The 24658-nt window shown below is 49.0% G+C and overlaps 14 protein-coding genes across 14 annotated transcripts; 12 read left to right on the top strand and 2 right to left on the bottom strand.

Moving 5' to 3' along the window:
- Positions 1–286: 286 nt before the first annotated feature.
- On the top strand, positions 287–1066 carry EI90DRAFT_3014222 (uncharacterized protein; the record flags this gene model as incomplete). The annotated part of the gene is made up of 5 exons (XM_039056758.1): positions 287–315; positions 370–451; positions 609–630; positions 752–809; positions 859–1066. The coding sequence occupies 5 exons, from the start codon at positions 287–289 to the stop codon at positions 1064–1066; spliced, it is 399 nt and encodes a 132-aa protein (XP_038919301.1).
- On the top strand, positions 984–2475 carry EI90DRAFT_180994 (uncharacterized protein). Its single transcript, XM_039052216.1, has 3 exons — positions 984–1675; positions 1744–1792; positions 1852–2475. Exons 1-3 carry the CDS (start codon positions 1167–1169, stop codon positions 2086–2088), a joined length of 795 nt encoding a protein of 264 aa, XP_038919300.1. The 5' UTR covers positions 984–1166; the 3' UTR covers positions 2089–2475.
- Positions 2476–2704: 229 nt separating this feature from the next.
- On the bottom strand, positions 2705–3270 carry EI90DRAFT_3287540 (uncharacterized protein; the record flags this gene model as incomplete). Its single annotated transcript, XM_039067060.1, has 2 exons — positions 2705–3048; positions 3129–3270. The coding sequence occupies 2 exons, from the start codon at positions 3268–3270 to the stop codon at positions 2705–2707; spliced, it is 486 nt and encodes a 161-aa protein (XP_038919299.1).
- Positions 3271–3865: 595 nt separating this feature from the next.
- On the top strand, positions 3866–4341 carry EI90DRAFT_3045932 (uncharacterized protein). Its single transcript, XM_039059440.1, has 2 exons — positions 3866–3955; positions 4008–4341. The coding sequence occupies exon 2, from the start codon at positions 4111–4113 to the stop codon at positions 4333–4335; it is 225 nt and encodes a 74-aa protein (XP_038919298.1). The 5' UTR covers positions 3866–3955; positions 4008–4110; the 3' UTR covers positions 4336–4341.
- Positions 4342–7568: 3227 nt separating this feature from the next.
- Positions 7569–7880, top strand: EI90DRAFT_2875496 (uncharacterized protein; the record flags this gene model as incomplete). The annotated part of the gene is made up of 1 exon (XM_039053878.1): positions 7569–7880. A coding segment is annotated over one exon (312 nt), but the record flags the coding sequence as incomplete, so codon positions are not given.
- A 1015-nt stretch (positions 7881–8895) lies between these two features.
- EI90DRAFT_3045916 (uncharacterized protein) lies at positions 8896–10585 on the top strand. The gene is made up of 5 exons (XM_039059439.1): positions 8896–9110; positions 9164–10230; positions 10258–10340; positions 10365–10467; positions 10492–10585. The coding sequence occupies exons 1-5, from the start codon at positions 9048–9050 to the stop codon at positions 10577–10579; spliced, it is 1404 nt and encodes a 467-aa protein (XP_038919296.1). The 5' UTR covers positions 8896–9047; the 3' UTR covers positions 10580–10585.
- Positions 10586–12381: 1796 nt separating this feature from the next.
- On the top strand, positions 12382–12987 carry EI90DRAFT_3045906 (uncharacterized protein). The gene is given in 7 exon segments (XM_039059438.1): positions 12382–12517; positions 12581–12686; positions 12737–12865; positions 12884–12886; positions 12906–12909; positions 12922–12924; positions 12941–12987. The coding sequence occupies 3 exon segments, from the start codon at positions 12446–12448 to the stop codon at positions 12790–12792; spliced, it is 234 nt and encodes a 77-aa protein (XP_038919295.1). The 5' UTR covers positions 12382–12445; the 3' UTR covers positions 12793–12865; positions 12884–12886; positions 12906–12909; positions 12922–12924; positions 12941–12987.
- Positions 12988–14774: 1787 nt separating this feature from the next.
- EI90DRAFT_3014218 (uncharacterized protein) lies at positions 14775–15646 on the bottom strand (the record flags this gene model as incomplete). Its single annotated transcript, XM_039056757.1, has 3 exons — positions 14775–15106; positions 15212–15341; positions 15530–15646. 3 exons carry the CDS (start codon positions 15644–15646, stop codon positions 14775–14777), a joined length of 579 nt encoding a protein of 192 aa, XP_038919294.1.
- Positions 15647–16712: 1066 nt separating this feature from the next.
- On the top strand, positions 16713–17915 carry EI90DRAFT_3014217 (uncharacterized protein; the record flags this gene model as incomplete). The annotated part of the gene is made up of 5 exons (XM_039056756.1): positions 16713–16815; positions 17058–17161; positions 17534–17566; positions 17730–17820; positions 17884–17915. The coding sequence occupies 5 exons, from the start codon at positions 16713–16715 to the stop codon at positions 17913–17915; spliced, it is 363 nt and encodes a 120-aa protein (XP_038919293.1).
- Positions 17916–18322: 407 nt separating this feature from the next.
- Positions 18323–19553, top strand: EI90DRAFT_178979 (uncharacterized protein). Its single transcript, XM_039052197.1, has 4 exons — positions 18323–19057; positions 19116–19230; positions 19304–19448; positions 19504–19553. Exons 1-3 carry the CDS (start codon positions 18398–18400, stop codon positions 19315–19317), a joined length of 789 nt encoding a protein of 262 aa, XP_038919292.1. The 5' UTR covers positions 18323–18397; the 3' UTR covers positions 19318–19448; positions 19504–19553.
- A 108-nt stretch (positions 19554–19661) lies between these two features.
- EI90DRAFT_2870657 (uncharacterized protein) lies at positions 19662–19973 on the top strand (the record flags this gene model as incomplete). Its single annotated transcript, XM_039053852.1, has 1 exon — positions 19662–19973. A coding segment is annotated over one exon (312 nt), but the record flags the coding sequence as incomplete, so codon positions are not given.
- On the top strand, positions 19896–21444 carry EI90DRAFT_179074 (uncharacterized protein). The gene is made up of 3 exons (XM_039052202.1): positions 19896–20467; positions 20518–21206; positions 21288–21444. Exons 1-3 carry the CDS (start codon positions 20368–20370, stop codon positions 21324–21326), a joined length of 828 nt encoding a protein of 275 aa, XP_038919290.1. The 5' UTR covers positions 19896–20367; the 3' UTR covers positions 21327–21444.
- Positions 21391–22821, top strand: EI90DRAFT_179562 (uncharacterized protein). Its single transcript, XM_039052209.1, has one exon. The coding sequence runs from the start codon at positions 21616–21618 to the stop codon at positions 22666–22668; it is 1053 nt and encodes a 350-aa protein (XP_038919289.1). The 5' UTR covers positions 21391–21615; the 3' UTR covers positions 22669–22821.
- A 741-nt stretch (positions 22822–23562) lies between these two features.
- Positions 23563–23982, top strand: EI90DRAFT_3014215 (uncharacterized protein; the record flags this gene model as incomplete). The annotated part of the gene is made up of 2 exons (XM_039056755.1): positions 23563–23742; positions 23782–23982. The coding sequence occupies 2 exons, from the start codon at positions 23563–23565 to the stop codon at positions 23980–23982; spliced, it is 381 nt and encodes a 126-aa protein (XP_038919288.1).
- Positions 23983–24658: the final 676 nt, after the last annotated feature.

Below are 24658 nucleotides of genomic sequence, written 5' to 3'. Positions count from 1 at the left end.
CTGCCACATTTCATGGCTACCAACCTCATCTGATGGCAAATCGCACTTAGGCGCCTCAGGCCCACCGTAACCTAAAACCTTGCCCACCTCCTACTTACCAAGGATTCCATCTGCAAGTATGGGATGATCAGTGAACCTGTTTGTGTGGTGGCACGGTCACGAGAATGCTGCTTTCGGATACTGCCAACAGCATTCAGGATTTCAATAGATGATCTATGATTCCCTGAGCACTATGCTTTTTATGGGGCTCAAGAACTCTGAAGAGTACAAGCGCGCGCGATGAAGCATGTCGCCAAGCAGACCTTCAAAGACCATGTGTGTCGAAACCGCCATAAATTTTAGTGGTGTAATCTATTTCTTCCAATTCAGAATAGCGAAATCCCTTTCCCTCGACCTACGCGGGTTGCTGTCCACCTATGCATTGTCGGGTGACTTGGTAGATATTGAACAAGTCCGTAGAAAAGCTGTCACCAACGTCCAATCTCAGCTCGGAGAGACACCTGCTTTCCACGTTTAAATCGGCTTCTTACCATAACTATGACCCAACCAGGCGTGTTGAGGCACCTTATCCATATTCTCTGATGCCACTGACCAACTTATCACATCAGCAATCGATCACACAACGTTTTGGTCAGTAACAATACTCCTTGCGGAAGTCGCCACATGTCAGATGGAGTCCAAGTACTTCGCGCGTCTCACTGGACGAAAGGAGTATTTATTTAGACCAGATAATGACACCGGGTTTCTGCAGGAGACGAAGGATGGGTTGTGGACTACGTTTTGGGCTGGAGATTGGTAGTCGCTTGGTCGTGAGTCTGTTACATGTAACTGGTTTAAGGACAAGTGGATGTGATCTAGACTAGCCCACTACTCCATCGGCGGTATGACAGACAGTACAGAGTGGCATCTCCCATTTGTTGAGGCGCGTTCCAATCCCAGTACGAATGCCTCCTCTCTGGCAAATCCGAAAGCGGTTCCAGGACATGTGTTACCATTTCAAGACGTTCGTTACTCACGGCTCTCCATAAACTCGAATTTCGATCTCAGTCCGTTGAAGGCGTTATAAACAATATGCTGTTCCTCTCAGGCTCTCCGATTCGTGATTTCCCCTAAATCTCTGCCATGGAAGCGGGACGCCCCCACCACCAATTCGAGCATCATCTCATATGCCTCTACACGAGCCTATTGCGCTCGGCATGACACTTGGCGTGGAACTCGCGCAAGAACAATTAGATCTGCACCGCTGGGCAGCTGAATTAAGGACTGACGACTTGGTGATGCCTTGTATACGCGGAGGCGGAGGGTGGTTTGGTGAAATGTGGCGTGGAAATGCGGCCCACCAAGTCGATAGAGGCACTATGGCAGTGGAACAATTAAGAATGGACGCCTGGAGGAGTTCCGCTGGGTCCGAAAGGCGTAGTGAGATTTATGGTTCGTGCCCAGGGGCTATTATATCAGAGATAATAGCCGAGGGGGAGGTCATGGTGACATCGGAACCAATTCGCTCACTTGATCTTTCCTCAACAAGCTGCCCGGAACGTTCCTTAGGGAATGCGAAGGGGCGTCGCGTACTATCGTGCAACGACGAAGTCATAACAGAGAATCCAATTTATGGTAGTGAAAACGACAAAGTATTCTTTTTCAACTATGTGAAGGGGTATTTCCTCTGCCTCCGGTGCGCACCTTCCATTTCTCGACAACGGTGAGCGTGACGTATCTGGGTTGCCTCTTGTTTTATGGAAGAATGCCTTCATGGGCGTCGGCGACAATGCTCCTGGGTTGGTTCGACTCTGTAATTCCTGTCCATTCTGATATGTGAGTGAAACATATTGACATTGCGCGTATTTTAAGGATGTGATGTCATTTTCGGATAGAATTGCGATTCATTCAAGCTCCGAGAGAAGCTCAAGAGGGAATGCGCGTGATCCCAATTTCGGAACAGTGATCCAACTATCGAACCTTTATCGATCGCTGTTTCCTTTCACCCCATCCTCATCACCTTTTTACCAACTATATGGCCATCTCTCTGATCCTGTCCGGGTCTTCACCGTTTCCAGCGATTGTTCTGGACACAATTCCGTTGAGTGAGAATTTAGTCAATGCTCGAACGGTCATGGAAGCTGTTCGCAATGGTGTTGTGAAATATGTGGCGCTTCTCCACCGATGGCCGTTATGCAGCCCTCGGTTTTGGTAATGGTATTATCGAGGGAAACGCCAGCCCCTAGACATGGTAGGCCCACTGGCCTTCTCCCTACTGGAACGCTAGCGTCGTATCATGGATATTTGTCGTACGAGCCCCACGGAAGATTGACAAGCCTTGGTACGACGTCAACACGTCTACACAACCCTTACATCTGCTTCAGACAATCCGCACGTCTAGCTCCTCGGTTCTCCTCCTTCCGGCCCCTCCATTCCATCCTTCCGCTCAAATTCTTTGTTAGCCATCCCTCATCACCGCACGGTTGGGATTTCTCCCAGTTTACAGAGATCCGAGGTTGCGCGTCATCGTGTTACGAACCTCAGTTCTTGGATTATGAATCCCAGTCTCCATCCCTTGATCGTATCTCATAATATTTCGATCCCATATCGACCCGACTTACTCCCCCTGGCTGGAGGTGACGCGACAGACCTGCATCATTCTGAAGTGAACGCAGAGCATGACTCAAATGGGTCCTAGATCAAGCACACATGAAGACCTCAGCGTCTATTCCGGAAGAGTCCCGCTATTGTGCACCGGAAACGTGACTGAGGAGCTACCAATATGGTTCAACTGCAGAACAGAATTCTCTGGCCGCCCGTGGTAATCTTTGGGTGTGGTGTCAACCGTCTGAGAGCTTGGTCTCGTTTTCGAGCGCCATTTGATGCTACGAATCCCTACTGCCTCCTGTCCAGCAAGGATGGGAGGGATTCCAAGGCCGGATGATGACTCCAATTGTTTTCGACATGAATTAAGTCGTCTAGGATGTCCGCGGTCGTTATCACCCTTAGCCATGGTGTGGTCCCCGTGAGTCTTGGTACTTCCCGAATGGCCCCGTTCCTGCTGAAACACTGATGTCAGGGCCTTGGCACGGCAACATGACGCTCATACCGATGGCCCGCACGTTCAACTCCTCCCCTCTCCTTCTTACCCTTCCACTCTATCCTTCCACCCGAATTTCTCGCTAGCCATTCCTCGTTGTCGTGCGCCTGGGTTTCCTCCTGGTGCATGGAATTTTTGGCGCTTTCGATGGAGACAGCGCTTTCACTTACAACGGAATCGGGCAAGCTCATTGCAGGTTACAGCGTTACCAATGTCAGTTCTTTGGGTTATGAATCGCACAGTCCTCCTCATCACTTGCTTATATCTCCCCCTGGCCTTGTATCCCTCAACTCGATTTTCCCTGGTAATACAGCAGACATGCACCTCTCCAAACCGGACACACGACTCAGATGCGTCCCATTTCACGACCTCCCACCAAGTACACACGAAGACTTCGGTGTCTATTCATCTGGTACAGGGAGAATCCCATTTCTCTGAATGGGACACATAGGCGAGGGGTACCAACATAGTTTAGCGGTAGAACAGAGTCTACTATCTCCGCACGGTATCACTTCAGGGTGGGTTGCGTCACCCATACAGGAGCCTTGTGTGGCGATCGAGTGCCGTTTTATGCTAAAATCACGAATATCTATCACCTCCGGTCCAGCAAAGGACGGGACTCGACTTCTGCTCCAAGGCCGGATGACGGTTCCAATTGCCGTCGAAATTAGCAAGTCGTTTAGGGTTATATATCGTCCTCCAATTTGTATATCGCTGCGCTTGACATTTTATAATATTAATGATAGCGAGGTAAACGCTGGTGAAGGGGAACAACATCCTCCAGCCCTCGAGTCGAACAACGAAGCAGCACCACCCCGAATAAGGATCTGGATGCAATAGCATAGCTCGCATATGGTACTGGAGCCTGGTTGTGCGGTAGGATCCATTGATGAGTTCTGAACGTCTCGCGACCTAATCAATTCTATAGAGGAACCTTGGGTTCGCTGCGGCCATCCACGGCCATAGGACTTAGAAAGTACTGCATCCCGTTTGATCTGCGAAGTCAAGCTGAGTACCGGTTGGTTAGTACTATGGTGGGGGACTACATGGCAATCCTAACTGCTGTGGTTTTTTTTTCTCTTTCTTTCTTTCTTCCAGTTCCAGGGATCGGTGAATGCCCCCTTGATGTCCCATATTCCTTTTCGTTCAAACACACGTACCACACACACCAGCTCGCACGACACGGCTTCATTACCGTGAAATTAATATTATGTAATGTACAAAATAGGGCGGAAAGAACGGGAAGGTTGCAATAACGAGTACCCTGAGATGACAACAACATACTGTCTGGCTCGTGATTGGGATCGAAAGCGAATCAAGGGGAAGGTGGCAGGTAGTACCTCAACGTCTAACGATGAAGGTAAAAGTCCCCCATTCCGATACGCCCAACAACAAAAGCAGCAGTTAGAGCACCAAATTGTTTCCTAGCACTCTCGCGCTGAAGCTCAGTGCCGCATCTAAATTCCCCCGCAACAAACCTCGACTAATGCCACAAAGATGAGCAGTCCAGCGCTCATGGCGCAAGTAATTCCTTGTAACACATCGGATCTTGCCCGCGATGATGTCAGTGTTGACTCGAGTGTTCTCAAAACTGGGAAAGATTAAACGGATGATGGTGTTGGAGGGCGGAGTTGAGGAATGGAAGAGGTGATGATAATTGTAGGCGGGATTGGGACGACGAAGAATAAGGCTAGAATTCACGGTAACAAAAGTTGGGCTCGAGTCCGGGGAATGGGTGATGGTGAGTTCAATCGGGTCAATGATGCTGAGCTGGATCGGGAACAATCCGTTGATATATCAACGGCTTGAATCTCTCCCAGCCATCGTTTTCCATCAAAAATTCGAAGAGTTTGCCATAGGCACATGGCTTGTGGATTCCGCTGCATCCAGGATAACGCGCCGCCGCACTCGGAGAAAAAAGAGTGAATGAAATGCCAATTTTGGCGCCCACTGTAACCTCAAGTGTGAAACCCAGTACGATGGAATGCATCACCTCAAAACAAATGCTTCTGTGAGACTGGTGACGGTTTGATCGTTCTGGGGATTAAGGGTGCTGCTGATGTGAAGAACACGGTCCGGAATGTCCTCGAAGATTTGCACACTTACGGTTTCCTGAGCGAAACGGGCTGGCCGTTCGTTAGCATTATCGAGTTTCATTTGCCCTCCTTGAAGCTCACATTCCTTCGTCATCCCGCTGACTATGCTCGGAGCCCGAGGCAAATCCAGAGTCAACAGTAACTAGTATCAGGAATACTCTCTTTCGGATCTAGGCAGCATTCGAGTGAATGGTTTCCGCTCCGAAGGGCAGTGTTTCGATGGTGCAATCTTGGAGCACCAAGGTAGAGACGCCAAATGTTTGGGAAGAGCAGGACTCCACATGTTTGGAAGACTTGGGGGGAATCAGCAGGACATGAACACTAGGAAGGGAAGGAGCTGGCAAGGAAGCCGATCGTGATGCGCTGATGTGACGGCCTTCGGAGGGTTCATAACCCGATCGAGATATCGAAGCGCATGACTGAAAAAATTATGCATCGGTTCGCGTTACCAAAACACAACATCAAGATCCTAGGCCCCCACACGAAGAAGACATTCTGGCAGGCCACAGAGCACTGAAACAACTGAGGTGGGGTACGTTGTTCGAGAGTGACAGGAAGCCAGACGACTGATGTTCGTGTGTGCAGTCAATCAGGTTCCGAAGACAAATAACTAACTCAGAAGTCGATTTCCACGCCATAAATTGTTTCTAAAACGCTGAAGGCAAGTAGGCAGACTTTGTATTCACCCTGATCATCTGGGTAGTTCTCCCTTGGAGGACTAGCGATGGTCGCGCTCAGTTCTGACAGCGTGGAGGAAAGAAAAGGAACGCGAAATTCTCATCGGCTACAGGGCCTTCAGCTTTATCGAAGAAATTGAGCGCCCAACCGAAAAAGGAACGCAGCTCTAATCAATTAAAGGACTCCCAACTGAGAAGCAGATTTCCATGCTAAATATCATTTGCAAATGTCCTAAGGCACGTAGTCAACATAGGTAGATTTTTTTTGGCTTTGTTATCGAGCCGAATGATTTGGGTAGCGTGGCTTACGTCCCGACTTTATCTCCACAATGGGCATTTTGTATTTGCCATCCTGCTTTGGTAAAGAGGCTGGGATACTGCCTTATTCGTCGTGGGTTGAGCGGCCTACATTGTCCCATCTGTTCAGCACCCCCTCAGCGATTGCTATCGCACAATGTCTGGCCGATCTGGGTTCTTTCGGTTTTCCGAGAGACGGCATTCTTCTAAGCGTCCTGGCGGGCAACCCTTGACTCCTGCTCCCAACATCCAGATCACTCCTTCCCCCACTGCAAACGATGCAACCACTAACAAAGATCGTGATGGATCTGAGGGATCTCGTCTTCAACCTCCTACTGCGTCAACTGCTGGTGGTTCTCGAGGCCGGAAGCAGCGGAGGTCTGTTTGGCACGCTATAGCTGAGCGGTTCAGCAGAAGTCCCAGTCCCGATCCCACTCATATCGACCAATCGAAGTCCTCCGATCCTAGACAATCTGACCCCTCTACGCCCGATCCGCCATCCCCTAATCCATCGCCATCTCCCATTCTCCCCGAGGGGGCTATCGATATCTCTCACACGATGCCCAGCGAGCGCATCATCCACGGCAGCAGTGGGAGCCCCGTCACACAACCGGGACTCGCAGGCGCAGACCTGGGTATTCCATCGTCAATGGATCAAACGTCGTCATCTTCAGCCGTCCCTGCTGGTGACAGAAAGAAAACAATTATCGCCGCCACAAGGCTCGTCCTCCAAACTGCCACCTCTGCTCTTAAATTCGTCCCCATTCCAAACCTCGATCAGATACCAAGTATACTCCTGACCTGGCTCCAAGTTTACGAGGTTCGCAGGGCAATTGCAATTTTCCGATCTAATGATATAACTTTTATGTTTTCATGCAGACGATCGACAACAATGACGAAAATCTCAAGGGATTAGATGATGAAGTTCGAAAGGCTCACGAAACGATCTTCAGGCCACTCCTGTTGTGGACTGGCCAGGTTCCTCCCGAAATAGGTGATCTAATTCAACAATTTAACTTGTATGTGCATTTACTTGATCGCTCCGTCGTCCAAATCTCAACTCTTAGCCACAGAGCTGCAAAGCAACAATTGCAGCAAATTGAAGCACTCAAGCGTCAAAAACTTGCCAAGAGGGTAATCCTGGCGACTGAGATATCCCAGGAGACAAGCGCCGTGAGGTCCTGTATCCGTGATGCTATCGCCCGCTTTACGGTTCGTTTCGTTGGTGTTCTGACTGTCCGATGACTGATATACTTCATAGACCGCTGCGACAACTCTAAATCTCCTCCACACAATCCAGTCATCGGTAGACCGTTCGTTGTTTTTCCCTGATTTCACTGCTTGGAATTTAATGATATTTCAGGTGAGCTCTCGAAACTCTACAAAGCAAAGGCGGAATTCTCTGCGGTGGAAAGCAAGTCGGAATGCCTGGAAAACACCCGTGTCCGGATTCAGGAATCGATACTTGATCACTTGGAGAAACGGGAGCATCGATTTGTCTGGCTTCGCGGCTCTCCGGGAACTGGAAAGACCGCTATATCAATGAGTGTCGCGTCGACTCTTTATGAACAGAGTCGCTTGGCAGCATCTTTCTTCTGGGACAAAAATCGGAAGGGTGCAGGACTCGCTTCAATTGAACACTTTCCCTCTACTCTTGCACATCAGCTTGCCATGTTTAACACCGAGTACGAGGGTCTTCTTGTCAATCGACTCCGACAGCCTTCATCATTGAAGGGTGTTCTTGGCTCCGCTTTGGAGAAGCAAATGAGAGCTTGGATTATTGATCCCATGCACAAACTCTTATCTTTGGGTGAGGAGCGCTTCCTCATCATCTTGGATGGACTAGACGAGTGTGGGACTCAGGAGGAACTTACGTCCCTAATGAAGCTAGTACTTATCCTTGATGAGCTGCCTGCCGCATATGCTGTGTTGGTCAGCTGTCGGCCAGAGTCATCCGTTGTGTTGGCTTGGGTTAGAGCTCGAGCTCAGGGTCTTGCTATACCCTGTGAAGACGTGGACATTGTCGCTGAGGAAGAGAAGTTCCACACTATCCACCGCATGGTGGAGGAAGGCCTTCGGGATTGCATCGATAACTCTTCCTGGAAACCATCAAAAGAAGAACTCGATGCGTTTGTCTCAGCGTGTCGTGGATTGCCGATTATCGCCTCAATCCGAGTCCGGGATGTCTGCCTTCAAACTCATCGTGGTGCAACTCTTCAATCCGAGTTCGAATACTTTCGTGATCTCACCGAAGCCCCTGTTGATATCAATTTGGAGTACCTGCGTGTGCTTCGCCGTGCCTACATGGTCGGCTCATCTGGAGTCCGTAAACATATTGCTGAGAAGTATCGCCAAGTGGTTGCCACAATCAATGCGGCATTCAAGCCACTCAGTGTGTTTTTTATATCGCAGCTGTCAGGAATTGCCGAGGGAGAGGTTCTAGCCATATTGGATCCAATTCGTTCAATTGTTGATCTTTCTTCAGAAAGTGGCTTGGAACGTTTTTCGGAAGATCCTCCAGAAAATTCCTCTGAGATGCAGGGCGTCAAATTCTATCATGCAACGATGAAAGAGTTTATAACAGGGGATTCGATTGGTAGTGAGAATGACCAAGTATTCTTTGTCAAAGATGCGAACAAGTATTTCATCGGACTGTCACTCCTCCGATTTTTCAATAATAGTTGTGAGCAGGATGTGTTTGGGGAGCCCACCATTCTCCCTTTAGGAGATGAACAGACATGGGGAGATTTTTTGGAGAGAGAACGTCATCTCCCTCATCATCTCCGATATACTCGTCAATACTTATTAGAACACTTGGACCCCTCACAACTCTTTGCACAAGAGTCCAATTTGCAGAACGAGTTTAATATATTCCTCACACGAAACTTGGTTACATTTATGCACCTGGCATCATATGATGAACTTGGCATGAGATTCCTTGATGGATTTGAGGAATTCAAGGTAAATACAATCATTGTGTCGCGATTATTTTAATATGATGTCATTTTAAACAGAATTGTGATTCATTCAAACTTTTGAGAGAAGCTCAAGAAAAGGAATCAGTGTCGTATCTGAATATTACTTCCACAGCACCATGGGACCTCCATCGATCGACCCTTCCTTTCACCCCATCCTCATCACCTTTTCACGAACTGTATAGCCACCTCTCCGATCCAGTTCGGATCTTCACTACTTCCGGCAAGTTTTCCGGGCACAGAATCCCATTAAGTGAGAATTTACTCAATGCTCGAATGGTCATGGAGGCGAAGCAACCTAATTTGCCAAAGAAGGCTAATAATAACAGTCAGGTTGTTGAGGTTGATTACGGTGCCCAATTCAATGACCCTGATGTTCGTAACGGTATTGTGACATGTGCAGCACTCTCCCTTGATGGTTGTCATATAGCTCTCGGTTTTGGTAGTGGTGTCATCGAGCTTGCCGATATCGACCTTCAACGCACGATTTCCCGACTCCGCCTCGATCCACCCAACCACCCAGTCTGGATTGAATTTGTTCATGGTAGACACCGAGTTGCTGCCGAGGACAATGAGGGGAACGTCACCATCCTTAGCCACGATATGGCCTTTGTTAATCTTGGTACTCTTCCCAACAATCCTGCTGTAACTCGAGTATCAGATAACGGATTGTTTATCATCCGAGTCCCATGGAACACTGATAACTCGTGGTATGACAACATGACTCTCATATCTATTCTGGACAATCCGCACATGCAGCTCCTCGCTTCTCCTCCTTCCCAAGCAGATGATTCTCCTCGCCACGACACGCTTGCTATTCCTCACCGTCGCACGCTCAGGTTTTCTCCAGGAGCACGTTATATCGGGGCTTTCGATGGCCTCAGCGCCTTCACCTGGTCGACAGACTCGGGTGAGCTCATTGCACATTATCGTGTGACGGATTTCAAGTTTTGGATTATGAATCCCACTGTTCCCCCTGCCTGCGCTTATCGCATCCCCAATCCTATATCCACTCAACCCACCCTTTCCTTGACAGAAGGTGGCACAGCAGATATACATCATTCCGAAACAGATGCGGAGCATAACTTGGACGAGTCCTGGATTAAGTGTCCATTTTATGTTCTCTCGCAAAGCAAGGAGGAAGAGGAGGAGGAGATGTGGCATAGGTCTGACATCCATTCAACTGCTGCAGGAAGAACCCCGTTGTTTGGAACCAGTGAACGACGTGTGGGGCTGCCAGTGTACTTCAATGGCAAATTAGAACTCGTTATTCCCAAGGAGTATCGACCAATTATTTCTTCTGGTGCCGAAGGTCTAGGTGCTTGGTATGGTGATCAAGTGCCGTCTGATCCTACCTTTCTGTACAGCCCTCGGTCCAGCAAAGATGGGACTCGAATCCTTCTCCAAGGCAAGCAGACAGCTCCGATTGTTGTTGATCTTAGCCAAGTCATTTAGGATGTTCGTGGTCAAATGCAAAATATTACCTTGCGCGTTCTATCCCCTGTCAGAGGGGGAATCGCGAGGTTTCGCTATTCCATTTTTTTGGACTTCCCTCGTCCGAGGCACCCTTTCCCTAGAGTGCAGAGACTTCAACAGATCTATGACCATTCCTCCCTTGCACTGTCGTTTAGTCCCGGGTTGGATAAAATGAATGCTCAGCGTTGTAACCAGAGACTTTGTGATTTTGCCCTTTGCATAGTCCGTTGATTCGCTTTCACTCCGCATCAGAATGACGGTGTCTGTCAATTTGACGCAACCTTGGCCAACACAAAATTTCTTCTGCCAGTTCCATCGTTTCGCCCGGCATTCATCCTCAGCTGCACATAGTGTGATAAAAGACCTTCGTTGTATAATATGTGTGTGTGCAAGTGTTTAGTGCGACAACAAAGTGACAGTCTTTGCGTCGCGTTGAATAGATCGAGCCAACGCAAGGGTAACCCTGTCCCGACTTAGCCGATGAACTTATGAGGCTCGAAGAATACCTTGTTATGTCCCCCTGTCCCGTCTGGGCCTGATCGCGGCGAAACCTGTGGCCAGCGAAAGTTGAAAATCCAAAGAGAATGTGTGCCGCATTCGAATTAATCCCAAGACCGATGCCCAAAGACATGGGATAGGTATTGTTATCCGAGCTTAAGCCCTCCCACCCACGCTTGCAGTTCTCAATGACTTCGTTCCAGAATCACGCATGCCAGGAAAGAGTAATTTTTCATCCAACTGTTTATTGTGTTCCGACCATGACACATTAGGATCCTCGACGTACCAGCATCAGCCTGGGGGGATTGATCCATCCTATCCCCACAACCCTACCTACAGAACAACACATCTGCACGATCTAGAATAATTTAATAGAAGGTGGGTCCAATATCTGCAACTGGAAGGGCATTGATAACATGCTACAAGTAATGCATGCTCACGAATCACCGTACAAGGGAACCCATTCTGTAGAGAGTGTAGGTCCACTCAATCGTTTCAACCTATGATGGCAATTGTGAAAGTATATCTGAATATCTGTAGAGTAAAATGGCCTGGGGTTCAGGAATATTCCCAGATATCGGACCCTTTCCACGTCCGCTGAAGCTTGCGGATTTTTGAGAGTAAGGAACAGAGAGGGAGAGCCAAACAACATCTATCTGCACAGCGGAAATATGGTAGGTGTCATTCTTTCGGACGTATGCTGCCAGCAATTGTTTGAGGTGGGATAATAAATTTCCGGGGTTCGCGACTGCGCGGGTGGGCTTCTGGCTAACTAGGCTAAAGCAGCCTCAATAGAACGATCATTTGTAGCAGTGAGGGCTCAAAACGAGTCCACTGATCTTTGACCTGAACGCTGCGTGTGAACCATTGCTTCCGGGGCGCTCGATCCCGAAGTCTTTGTCCTTCCGACTTTTACATTACGGTGGTGCACGTAAGTAACGTTTCCTTAGAGCATCGGGGCCTTGTTCTTTCCCCCATTAACAGGCTCGCTCAGAGTCCTGTCCCTCGTTTTTGCAACGCGCAATCAACTTACACCAAGAATCATCCCTTCTGGTCCCTCTCTGTTTGCTGTTTTTTTTCTTGGCACTCTCCTGCCACATTTCGTGGCTACCAACCCCATTTGATGGCAAATTGCATCCCGTCCACTTAAATGCCTCAGACCTCACCGCAACCTAAACCTGGTCCACCTCCTACTTACGAATAATTTCCTCTGCAAGTATGTACGGAATAACATCACTCTCTGGTGGCACGGATACGAGAATACTTCTTTCGGATACGATGAGCCCCTGCCAACAGCATCCAGAATTTCAATGGATGATCTACGATTCCCTGAGCACTACGCTTTTCATGCAGTTCGAAAACTCTGAAGAGTATAAGCGCACGACGAACCATGTCGCCAAGCAGACCTTCAGAGACCGCGTGGGTCGGAACCGTTATAGATTTGCGAATTTCTAAGGGTGTAATCTATCTCTTCCAACTTAGACTAGCGGAATCCCTTTCTTCGAAATAACCATTCCCTACCTAGGCGGGTTTCTGTCCGCCTATGGATTGTCGGGTGACTTTGGTACTCTTGGAAAAAGCCAACGAAGTATGTATTGAACGAGTCGGTGGAAAGCTATCACCAACATCCAATCTCAGCTCGGAGAGGCCCTGCTTTCCACGTTCGAATTGGCTTCAGGCCTCCCTTACCATAGCTATGACCCACCGGGCGTGTTGAGGCACCTAGTATCTGTATTCTCTGGTGCCGCTGACCAACCAGCAATCACACAACGTATTTGTGAGTAACAGTACTCCTTGGGGAAGTCGCCACATATCAGATCGAGTTCAAGTACCTCATCCCAGAGTAGCACCTCTCATTTGTTGAGGCAGTTTCCAATTCCAGTACGAATGTCTCCTCTTTGGCAAGTCCAAGAAACGGTTTCAGGACGTGTGTTGTCATTTCGACACTTTCGTTGTTCACGGCTTTTCCAAAACTCGAGTTTAGATCTCAATTCGTTGAAGGCGTTATAAACAATATGTTGTTCCTCTCAGGCCCTCCGATCCGCGATCTTCCCTACGTCTCTTCCATGGAAGCGGGACGCCTCCATCACCAATTCGAACGCCTCGTGTGCCCCTCATCGCGCTCGGCGTGGAGACACTTGGCTCGGAACTCACGCAAGAAGAACTAGACCTGCACCGCTGGGCGGCACGACTTGGTGCTACCTCGCATACGCGGAGGCGGAGGGTGGCCTGGGTGCTGAGGTCTGGGGTGAAAATGCGGCCCGTAAAGTGGATAGAGGCGGTGAGGCAATGAACGGATCAAGAATGGGCGCCCGGAGGAGTTCCACTGGGTGTGAATGACGCAGTGAGATCTATGGTTCGTGCCCAGGGATTGTTATATGAGAGATAATAGCCGAGGGGGAGGTCATGGCGATGTTGGGACCAATTAGCTCACTTGTTGATCTTTCCCCTAACAAGCCACCCGGAACGTTCCTTAGGAAAGGCGAAGGGGCGTCACGTACTATCACGCAACGATGAAGTCATAACTTAATTGGTAGTGAAAATAGACAGAGTATTCTTTTTCAACGATGTGAAGGGGTATTTCCTCTGACTCCGGCACGCACGTTCCATTTCTCGACAACGGTGAGCCGGACGTACTTGGGCTGCCCACTATTCCTGTTTTGTGGCTTCCTGGGTGACAATGCTCCTGGCTCGGTTCGATACCAGTGAAATTTCATCCATTCTGATATGTGAGTGAAACATATTGCCATCGCGCGTGTTTTAAGGATGTGATGTTATTTTCTGATAGAATTGCGATTCATTCAAGCTCCGAGAGAAGCTCAACAAGAATCGCGCATAATTCCATTTTCGGAACAGTGATCTTCAACTATCGAATGTTTATCGATCGCGGTTTTCTTTCAACCCATCATCACCTTTTTACGAACTATACGGCCGTCTGTCCGGGTCTTCACCATTCCCGGCGATTGTTCTGGACACACAATTCCGTCGAGTAAGAGTTTACTCAATGCTCGAACGGTCATGGAAGTAAAGAAGGTTGATAGATGGGGTGCTGAGGCGACTAATTACGATTCCCAATTTAATGATCCCGATGTTCGCAATGGTGTTGTGACATGTGTAGCACTTCTCCCCCGATGGTCGTTATATAGCCCTCGGTTTTGGTAATGGTATCATTGGGCTCACTGACATCGACCATCAGCGCACTATTTCCCGATTCCAGTTCGATCCGCCCAACTACCCTGCCCCATTGAATTTTCCCATCGTAGCCACTGTATCGTTACCGAGGATAACGAGGGAAAGTCCTTAGCCATGGCTGGCCCACCGGCCCCCCGCCCTACTGGAACTCTAGTGTCGGACAATGGATATTTGTCGTACGAGTCCCACGCACGGAAGATCAACCCTTCGTACGACAACATAACGCTTTCAGACAACCCGCAGCTCCTCACTTCTCCTTCTGACCTTCCATTCCATCCTTCCGTTCAAATTCTTTGTTAGCCAACCTGCATCGCCGCACGCTGGGTTGGGTTCTCTCCTAGTTTACAGAGTCGGTTGCGCGTCGTCGTGTTGCGAATTCCAGTTTTTGGATTATGAATCCCATCCCTTGCTTATATATCATATATTCCCGATCACCCACCCGACTCACTCCTCCCCTGGCTGAAGGCGACACGACCGACATGCATTATTCCGAAGCGGACGCAAAGCTCGACTCAGATGGGTCCTGGATCAAGCATGCCTGAAGACCTTGGCATCTATTCACCTGTTTCCGGGAGAATCCCGCTATTGTGCACCGGGAACGTAGCTGAGGAGCTACCAATGTAGTCCAATTGCAGAACAGAATTCTCTGGCCGCCCGTGGTAAATGTGATCTTAGGGTGCGTGGCGTCAACCGTCTGAGAGCTTGGTACGGTGATCGAGCGCCCTTTGATGCTACGAATCTCTGTCGCCTCCCATCCAGCAAGGATGGGACTCCCAAGGCCGGCCAATCGTTTTCGACATTGGTTACTTAAGTCATCTAGGATGTCCACGGTCGTTGTCACCCTTAGCGATGGTATGGTCCTCGTGAGCCTTGGTACTCTCTCAAATGTCCGATATCAGGGGCCTTGGTACAACAACATACCGATGGCCCGTGCGTTCAGGCCCTCCTCTCTCCCTCTGTCCCTTCCACTCCATCCTTCCACCGGGTTCTTTGCTTGCCATTCCTTGTCGTCGTGTGCTTGGGTTTCCTCCCGGAGCACGGCATTTTGGCCCTTTCGATGGAGCCAGCGCTTTCACTTAGTCGACAGAGTCGGGCGAGCTCATTGCGTGTTACACCGTTGTTCTTGGGGTTATGACTCTCGACTCGATCTTCCCTGGTAATACAGCAAACATGCACCTCTCCGAACCGGATGCACGACTCAGATGCGTCCCATTTTATGGCGTCCCACCAAGCACGCACGAAGACCTCGGCGTATATTTGTCTATTGTCGGGAGAACCCCACTGCTCTGGATGGGATACATAAGGGTGGGGCCACCAATATGGTTTGACGACAGAACAGAGTCCCACTATCTCCATACGGTACCTGCCCGTTCACTTCAAGGGGGGTTGTGTCAACCATCTAGGAGCCTCGTATGGTGTTCGAGTGCCGCTTGATGCTACAAATTACGAATCTCTATCACCTCCGATCCAGCCAAGGACGGCACTCGACTATTCCAAGACCGGATGACGGCTCCAATGGTCGTCGAAAGTAGTATATATTGTCCTCCGATTTGTACATTGCTGCGCTTGACATTAATGATAATGGATTACTAGTAGTAAAAGGGGAACAACATCTTCTAGCTCTCAAGTCGAACAGCGAAGCACCACCCCGAATAAGGATCTGGATGCAACACCATAGCTCGCATAGGGTGCTGGAGCCTGGTTTTGCGGTAGGGTCTTGATGGGTTGATGGGTTGTGAACATCCCGCGACCCAATTAATCCTATAGAGGAACTTTGGGTCTACTCTGGCGATCCACGGCCATAGGACTTGGAAAGTACCGCATCCCGTCTGATCTGCGAAGTCAAGTCAAGTGCCGGTTAGTTAGTACCATGGTAGGGGACTACATGGGAATCCTGACTGCCGTGGTTCCATTTTTTTCTTCCCTTCTCTTTTCTTTCTTGCAGGATCAGCGGACGCCCCTTTGAAGTCCCATGTTCCTTTTCTTTCGTACCACACACACCGGCTCGCATGACACGGCTTCATTACTATTAATGTATAAAATAGTGCGGAAAGGTTGCAATAACGAGTACCCCCAACACATCTGGCTCGTGATTGGGATCGAAAGCGAATCAGGGGGAAGGCGGTAGGTAATCTCAACGTCTAACGATGAAGGTGAAAGTTCCTCATTCCTATACGCCCAACAACAAAAGCAGCAGTCAAATTGTTTCCTAGCACTCCCGCGCTGAAGCTCAGTGCCACATCTAGATTGCCCCGCAACAAGCTCGACTAACGCCACAAAGATAAGCAGTCCAGCGCTCGTGGCGCAAGTAATTCCTTGTAATATGTCGAATCTTGCCCGCAATGATGTCAGTGTTAGTTCGAGTGTTTTCAAAACTGGGAAAGATGAAATGGATGTTGGTGTTGGAGGGCGAAGTTGAGGGATGGAAGAGATGATGATAATTGTGGGCGGGATTGGGACGACGAAGAACAAGGCTAGAATTCACGGTAACAAAAGTTGGGCTCGAGTCCGGGGAATGGGTGATGGTGAGTTCAATCAGGTCAATGATGCTGAACTGGATCGGGAACAATCCGTTGATAAATCAACGGCTTGAATCTCTCCTCCCAGCCATCGTTTTCCATCAAAAAGTCGAAGAGTTTTCCGTAGGCACATGGCTTGTGGATTTCGCTGCATCCAGGATAACACGCCGCCGCACTCGGAGAAACGGAGAAAGAGTGGATGAGATGCCGATTTTGGCGCCCACTGCAACCTCAAGTATGAAACCCAGTATGTGAGATTGGTGACGGTTTCATCGTTCTGGGGATTAAGGGTGCTACTGACGCGAAGAACATGGTCCAAAATGTCCTCGAAGATCTGCACACTTACGGTTTCGTGAGCGTAAATGGGCTGGCTGTTCGTTAGCATTATCGAGTTTCATGTGCCCCTCCTCGAAGCTCAAATTCCTTCGTCATCCCGCTGACTATGCTCGGAGCCCGAGGCAAATCCAGAGACAACAGTAACTAGTATCAGGAATACTCTCTTTCGAACCTAGAGTTGCGGGTTTAACAGAAATGGGAGAAGATGAATCATGTTTTTGGACATCGGTAGGTGCGTTTGAGTAGGTGGCGTCCGAGTGAATGTTTTCCGCGTCGAACGGTAGCTTTTTGATGATGCTATATCGGAGCATCAGGGTAGAGAGGCCGGAAGAGCAGTACTCCACATGTCTGGGAGACTTAGGGGGGTTCGACAGAACATGAATACTAGGAAGGCAAGGAGCTGGCAAAGAAGTTGATCATGGTGCGCGGATGTGACGACCTTTCGAGGGTTCATAGCCCGATGGCAATTTTGAAGCGCATGACTGAAATTTTTTATGCATCGGTCACCGAACACTGCGAAGTAATCACTGTTGAAAATTTGTCCGAATTTGTGTCATGATCGCGCGAAGACATCCAGCACATAGCACAACATCGAGATCCTAGGGCCCCTCACGAAGAAGATGACATTGCGACAGATTCTGGCAGGCTACAGAGCACTGAAATTACCGAGGTGGGGTACGTTGCTAGAGAATGACAGGAAGCCGGACGAGACTGATGTCTGTGTGTGCAGTCAATCAGGTTCCGAAGACAAACAACCATCAATAACTTAGAAGTCGATTTCCACGCCATAAAATGCTGAAGGCAAGTGGATGGGTTTCCTGGACTTTGTATTCACCCTGAACATCTGGATAGTACTCCCTTGGTTTTCTGGAGGACTAGCGATGGTTGTGCTCAGTTCTGACGGCGTGGAGGAAAGAAAGGAACGCGACAACAACGGAATTCTCATCGGCCTTCAGCTTCATTTAAGCGCCCAACCGAAAAAGGAACATTAAAGGACTCCCAACTGAGAAGCAGATTTCCTTGCTAAATATCATTAGCAAAATGTCCGAAGACACGTAGTCAACATAGGTAGATCTTTTTTGGCTTTGTTATCGAGCCGAATGATTTGAGTAGCGTGGCGTACGTCCCGGCTTTAGCTCCACAATGGCATTTTGTATTCACCATCCTGCTTTGATAAAGAGGCTGGGATATTGCCTTATTCGTCGTGGGTGTCCCATCTGGTCAGGACCCCCTCAGCGATTGCTAACGCACGATGTCTAGCCGATCTGGGTTCTTACGGTTTTCCGAGAGACGGCATTCTTCCAAGCGTCCCGGCGGTCCACCGCAACCCTCGACTCCTGCTCCCAACCTCCAGATCACTCCTTCCCCCACTGCAAATGATGCAACCACTAACAAAGATCGTGATGGATCTGATGGATCTCGTCTTCAGCCCCCTACTTCATCAACTGCTGGCAGTTCTCGAGGCCGGAAGCAGCGGAGGTCTGTTTGGTACGCTATAGCTCAGCGGTTCAGCAGAAGTCCCAGTCCCGATCCCACTCATATCGACCAACCGAAGTCTTCTTATCCCCGACAATCTGACCCCTCCAGGCCTGATCCGCCATCCCCTGATCCATCGCCATCTCACATTCTGGCCATCGATGCCTCTCACACGATACCCAACGAGCGCATCATCCACGGCAACACTGAGAGCCCCGCCACACAACCGGGACTCACAGGCGCAGACCTAGATATTCCATCGTCAATGGATCAAACGTCGTCATCTTCAGCCGTCCCTGCTGGTGACAGAAAGAAAACAATCATCGCCGCCACGAGGCTCGTCCTCCAAACTGCCGCCTCTGCTCTTAAATTCGTCCCCATTCCAAACCTCGATCAGATACCAAGTATACTCCTGACCTGGCTCCAAGTTTACGAGGTTCGCAGGGCATTTCGAATTTCCGATCTAATGATATAACCTTTATGTTTTCATGCAGACGATCGACAACAATGACGAAAATCTGAAGGGATTAGACAATGAAGTTCGAAAGGCTCATGAAACGATCTTCAGGCCACTCCTGTTGTGGACTGGCCAGGTTCCTCCCGAAATAGGTGATTTGATTCAACAATTTAACTTGTGTGTACATTTACTTCGTCGGTCCGTCGTCCAAATCTCAAAACTCAGCCACAGAGCTCTAAAGCAACAATTGAAGAAAATTGAAGCACTCAAGCGTCAAAAACTTGCCAAGAGGGTAATCCTGGCGACTGAGATATCCCAGGAAATAAATGCCGTGAAGTTCTGTGTCAGCGATGCTGTCTCCCGTTTCACGGTTTGTTTCATCAGCGTTCAGATTGTCCGATGACTGACTTGGGTATACTGCATAGACCGCCGCGACAACTCTAAATCTCCTCCACACAATTCAGTCATCGGTAGACCGTTCGTTGTTGTTCCCTGATTTCGCTGCTTGGAATTTAATGATATTTCAGGTGAGCTCTCGAAACTCTACAAAGCAAAGGCGGAATACTCTGCTGTGGAAAGCAAGTCGGAATGCCTGGAAAACACCTGTGTCCGGATTCAGGAATCAATACTCAATCACTTGGAGAAACGGGAGCACCGATTTGTCTGGCTTCGCGGCTCTCCGGGAACCGGAAAGACTGCTATATCAATGAGTGTCGCATCGACTCTTTACGAACAGAGTCGCTTGGCAGCATCTTTCTTCTGGGACAAAAATCGGAAGGGCGCAGGACTTGCTTCAATTGAACACTTTCCCTCTACTCTTGCACATCAGCTTGCCATGTTTAACCCCGAGTACGAGGGTCTTCTTGTCAGTCGACTCCGACAGCCTTCATCATTGAAGGGTGTTCTTGGCTCCACTCTGGAGAAGCAAATGAGGGCTTGGATTATTGATCCCATGCACAAACTCTTATCTTTGGGTGAGGAGCGCTTCGTCATCATCTTGGATGGACTAGACGAGTGTGGGACTCAGGAGGAACTTACGTCCCTGATGAAGCTAGTACTTATCCTTGATGAGCTGCCTGCCGCATTTGCCGTATTAGTCAGCTGTCGGCCAGAGTCATCTGTTGTGTCAGCTTGGGTTAAAGCTCGAGCTCAGGGTTTTGTCATACCCTGTGAAGACGTAGACATTGTCGCTGAGGAAGAGAAGTTCCACACTGTCCACCGCATGGTGGAGGAAGGCCTTCGGGATTGCATCGATAACTCTTCCTGGAAACCATCAAAAGAAGAACTTGATGCGTTTGTCTCAGCATGTCGTGGATTGCCGATTATCGCTTCAATCCGGGTCCGGGATGTCTGCCTTCAAACTCATCGTGGTGCAACTCTTCAATCCGAGTTCGAATACTTTCGTGATCTCACCGAAGTCCCTGTTGATGTCAATTTAGAGTACCTGCGTGTGCTTCGCCGTGCCTACATGGTCGGCTCATCTGGAGTCCGTAAACATATAGCTGAGAAGTATCGCCAAGTGGTTGCCACAATCAATGCGGCATTCAAGCCACTCAGTGTGTTTTTTATATCGCAGCTGTCAGGAATTGCCGAGGGAGAGGTTCTAGCCATATTGGAACCGATTCGCTCAATTGTTGATCTTTCCTCAAGAAGTGGCCTGGAACGTTTTTTGGACGCTCCTCCAGAAAGTTTCTCAGAGGAAATGCAGGGCGTCAAATTCTATCATGCAACGATGAAAGAGTTTATAACGGGGAACTCGATTGGTGGTGAGAATGACCAAGTATTCTTTATCAAGGATGCGAACAAGTATTTTATCGGACTGCCACTCCTCCGATTTTTCAATAAGAGTTGTGAGCAGGATGCATTTGGGTTGCCTGTCATTCTCCCTTTAGGAGACAAGCAGAAATGGGAAGATTTTTCGGAGAGAAAACGTCATCTCCCTCATCATCTTCGATATACTCATATATACTTATTAGACCACTTAGACCCCTCACAACTCTTTGCACAAGAGTCCAATTTGCAGAACGAGTTTAATACATTCCTCACGCGAAACCTGGTTACATTTATGCACCTGGTGCCACTCCGTGAACCGCGCAAGGAATTCCCTGATGGATTTGATGAACTCGAGGTGAATAAAATCATTGTATCGCGATTATTTTAATATGATGTCATTTTTAACAGAATTGCGATTCATTCAAACTTTTGAGAGAAGCTCGAGAAAAGCAATTTGTGTTTTATCGGAATGTGATTTCCTTGTCACCATGGCATCTCTATCGATCAACTCTTCCTTTCACCCCATCCTCATCACCTTTGTACAAATTGTACGGCCACCTCACTGATCCTGTCCGGATCTTCACCATTTCTGGCAAGTTTTCCGGGCACAGAATCCCATTGAGTGAGGATTTACTCAATGCTCGAATGGTCATGGAGGTGAAGCAACCTAAATTGTCAAAGAAGGCCAATAGTCACAGTCCGGTTGTTGAGGTTGATTATGATGCCCAATTCAACGATCCTGATGTTCGTAACGGCATTGTGACATGTGCAGCACTCTCCCCGATGGTCATCAGATAGCTCTTGGTATTGGTAGTGGTGTCATCGAGCTTGCTGATATCAACCTTCAACACACAATTTCCCGATTCCACCTCGATCCACCCAACCACCCAATCTGGATCGAATTTGTCCATGGTAGGCACCGAGTTGCTGCCGAGGACAATGAGGGGAACATCACCATCCTTAGCCACGATATGACCCCCATTAATCTTGGTACTCTTCCCAACGGGCCCCTTCCTGCTGTAACTCGGGTATCGGATAACGGATTGTTTATCATACGGGTCCCATGGAACACTGATAACTCGTGGTACAACAACATGACTCTCGTATCCATTCTGGACAACCCGCACATGCAGCTCCTCGCTTCTCCTCCTTCCCAAGCAGTTGATTCTCCTCGCCATGACACGCTTGCTATTCCTCACCGTCGCACACTTGGGTTTTCTCCGGGAGCACATTATATCGGGGCTTTCGATGGCCTCAGCGCTTTCACCTGGTCGACAGACTCGGGTGATCTCATTGCGCATTATCGTGTGACGGATTTCGAATGTTGGATTATGAATCCTGCTGTTCCCACTGCCTGCTCTTATCGCATCCCTGATCCTGTATTCGTTCGACCTACCCTTCCCATGACAGAAGGTAGTGCAGCAGATAGACCTCATTCCAAAATAGACGCGGTCCATAACTTGCAGGACAAGTCCTGGACCAAGTGCCCATTTTATGTTCTCCTACAAAGCAAGGACGACGACCACGAGTCTGACATCCGTTCATCCGCTGCAGGAAGAACCCCACTGTTCCAAAGCAAGGAAATACGTACTGGGCTACCAATGTTCTTCAATGGCAAATTAGAATTCATTATTCCCGAGGAGTATCAACCAGTTGTTTTTTCTGGTGGCGAAGGTCTAGGCGCTTGGTATGGCGATCAAGTGCCGTCTGATCCTACCTTTATGTACAGCCCTCGGTCCAGCAAAGATGGGACTCGAATCCTTCTCCAAGGCCGGCAGACAGCTCCAATTGTCGTTGATCTTAGCCAAGTCGTTTAGGATGTTCGTGGTCAATTACAATATCTTCCCATTCACCTTGCGCGTTCTATCCACTGTCAGAGGGGGAATCGTGAAGTTTCGTTAGGTCGCCTTCCATTCTTCCGGACTTCCCTCGGACGAGGTTCCCTTTCCCTAGAGTGCAGTGGGTCTAAATAAATAAAGTCGGAGACTTCAACAGATCTACGATCATCCCTCTCTTGCACTGTCATTTAGTCCCGGGTCGGACAAAATGGGTGCTCAGCGTTGCGACCACAGAGGCTTTACCCTTTCCATAATTCCTTGATTTGCTTTTTACTCCGCATCGGAATGAAGGTATCTGTCCATTTGAGGCAACCTCCACCACTCCGAAACAAATTTTTCTGTTATCACTTCTTTGAACCTGCTACAAAAAACGATATTTCTTTTGCCAGTTCCACCGTTTCACCCGGCGTTCATCCTCAGCTGCACAAAAGACCAACGTTATATAAATGCTAGATATGCGTGTGTGCGAGCGTCTAGTGCTATAAGATACCGGGACAAAAGTGATAGTCTTTGCATCCTAGGCAACGAACTTTGTATCGTCAATGGCTTTTCCAGAGCTGGCGGCTTGTTTTGAGGGTGTGTGTATCACTGAAGGCAAAGGATCGATCACAGGCAGCTCTGGTGATCTTGCACGTCACTCTTCTCACCTTTCCTTCTATCAAAGTTGCTATCCAGACCCCTGGGACACTAACAAGATACTCATGACGGGCAGGACGCCATTCCTGCTGCATTATGAAGCGAACTGCTACGTACGACACCTGGAGGGTGGGACACATCACGAAGATGCGCGGAGCCCCCGCCCACTCGTGGCGGAGACTTTGATGAATGTTACGAATGCTAATAATATTACGAAGTCATAGAGGCTGGAGTCCTATGTGCGTCATAGATTTGCAAATTACACTCTTCCAATTCAATCATTTTGCGGGCGGGTTGCTGGATCGTTGGGCGGCTTTGGCTCGGAGAGACCCTACTTTCCAGTTGTCAACCCAACCGGGCGTGCTGAGGCACTATTCGCTGGCCAACTTCTCACATCTGCAATCACACAACGTATTGGTCAGTAACGGTACTCCTTGCGGAAGTCGCCCATGTCAGGTGGAGTTCAAGTACCTCGCGCGTCTTACTGGACGAAAGGAGTATTTCTTTAGACCAGATAATGACACCGACCTTCTGCGCAGACGAAGGATGGGTTGCGGGCCCGGAATGTTGCTCAGGAAACACGAAGGGGCGCCACGTAATGATGAAGTCATAACAGGGCATCTGGTTGGTAGTGACAGGGTATTCTTTTTCATGTGAAGGTGTAGTTCCTCTGACTCTGGTGCACACCAATGGTGCGCCGGACATATCTGGGATGCCCACCACTCCCGTCTTAGGGGGTGAATGCGTTTCAGGGCGACAATGCTCCTGGCTCGGTTCGACTCTGTAATTCCTGTAGATTTCCGTCCATTCCCATATGTCAGTGAAATATATTCCCAACTTGCCATCGGAACAGTCAATCTTCCTTACTAATCAACTATCGAACCTTCGTCGATCGCTGTTTCCTTTCAATCCATCCTCACCGCCTTTTTACGAACTATACGGCCATCGCTCTGATCCTGTCCGGGTCTTTGTCATTTCCGGCGATCGTTCTGGACACACAATTTCCGTTGTTTACTCAACGGTCATGGAAGCAAAGTTGCCAAGATAGATGGGGTGCTGAGGCGACCAATTACGATGCCCAATTCAATAATTCCGAGTTCGCAATGGTGTTGTGACATGTGTGGCACTTCTCCCCCGATGGTCGTTATGCATGTGGCCCTCGGTTTGGTAATGGTATCACTGAGCTCACTGACATCTACCATCAGCGCACTATTTCTCGATTCTAGTTCGATCCACCCAACTACCCTGCCCCATTGAATTTGCCCATGTTAGCTAGCGAGGATAACGAGGGAAACGCGCCATGGCAGGCCCACTGGCCCCCTCCTTACTGGAA

This window comes from Cantharellus anzutake (assembly GCF_015039405.1).
Source record: "Cantharellus anzutake strain C23 chromosome Unknown EI90scaffold_11, whole genome shotgun sequence".
NCBI classification, from domain to species: domain Eukaryota; kingdom Fungi; phylum Basidiomycota; class Agaricomycetes; order Cantharellales; family Hydnaceae; genus Cantharellus; species Cantharellus anzutake.
Note: the sequence above shows the minus strand (reverse complement) of the source record. Positions and strands in the feature narration are given on the sequence as shown.

Excerpts from the sequence above, each read along its gene's own strand:
- EI90DRAFT_180994 (XM_039052216.1), top strand. The coding sequence starts at position 1,167 with ATGCCTCTACACGAGCCTATTGCGCTCGGCATGACACTTGGCGTGGAA. Across the intron at positions 1,676-1,743 it reads GGGTATTTCCTCTGCCTCCG|AATGCCTTCATGGGCGTCGG; the intron begins GTGCGCACCTTC and ends GTTTTATGGAAG. Across the intron at positions 1,793-1,851 it reads TCCTGGGTTGGTTCGACTCT|GATGTGATGTCATTTTCGGA; the intron begins GTAATTCCTGTC and ends GCGTATTTTAAG.
- EI90DRAFT_3045932 (XM_039059440.1), top strand. The coding sequence starts at position 4,111 with ATGGTGGGGGACTACATGGCAATCCTAACTGCTGTGGTTTTTTTTTCT.
- EI90DRAFT_3045916 (XM_039059439.1), top strand. The coding sequence starts at position 9,048 with ATGCACCTGGCATCATATGATGAACTTGGCATGAGATTCCTTGATGGA. Across the intron at positions 9,111-9,163 it reads ATGGATTTGAGGAATTCAAG|AATTGTGATTCATTCAAACT; the intron begins GTAAATACAATC and ends CATTTTAAACAG. Across the intron at positions 10,468-10,491 it reads TGGTATGGTGATCAAGTGCC|CCCTCGGTCCAGCAAAGATG; the intron begins GTCTGATCCTAC and ends CTTTCTGTACAG.
- EI90DRAFT_3045906 (XM_039059438.1), top strand. The coding sequence starts at position 12,446 with ATGCAGTTCGAAAACTCTGAAGAGTATAAGCGCACGACGAACCATGTC. Across the intron at positions 12,518-12,580 it reads AGCAGACCTTCAGAGACCGC|ACTAGCGGAATCCCTTTCTT; the intron begins GTGGGTCGGAAC and ends CTTCCAACTTAG. Across the intron at positions 12,687-12,736 it reads TCTTGGAAAAAGCCAACGAA|CTCGGAGAGGCCCTGCTTTC; the intron begins GTATGTATTGAA and ends ATCCAATCTCAG.
- EI90DRAFT_178979 (XM_039052197.1), top strand. The coding sequence starts at position 18,398 with ATGTCTAGCCGATCTGGGTTCTTACGGTTTTCCGAGAGACGGCATTCT. Across the intron at positions 19,058-19,115 it reads CCTGGCTCCAAGTTTACGAG|ACGATCGACAACAATGACGA; the intron begins GTTCGCAGGGCA and ends GTTTTCATGCAG.
- EI90DRAFT_179074 (XM_039052202.1), top strand. The coding sequence starts at position 20,368 with ATGCGTTTGTCTCAGCATGTCGTGGATTGCCGATTATCGCTTCAATCC. Across the intron at positions 20,468-20,517 it reads GGTGCAACTCTTCAATCCGA|AGTACCTGCGTGTGCTTCGC; the intron begins GTTCGAATACTT and ends ATGTCAATTTAG. Across the intron at positions 21,207-21,287 it reads ATGGATTTGATGAACTCGAG|AAGCTCGAGAAAAGCAATTT; the intron begins GTGAATAAAATC and ends AACTTTTGAGAG.
- EI90DRAFT_179562 (XM_039052209.1), top strand. The coding sequence starts at position 21,616 with ATGTGCAGCACTCTCCCCGATGGTCATCAGATAGCTCTTGGTATTGGT.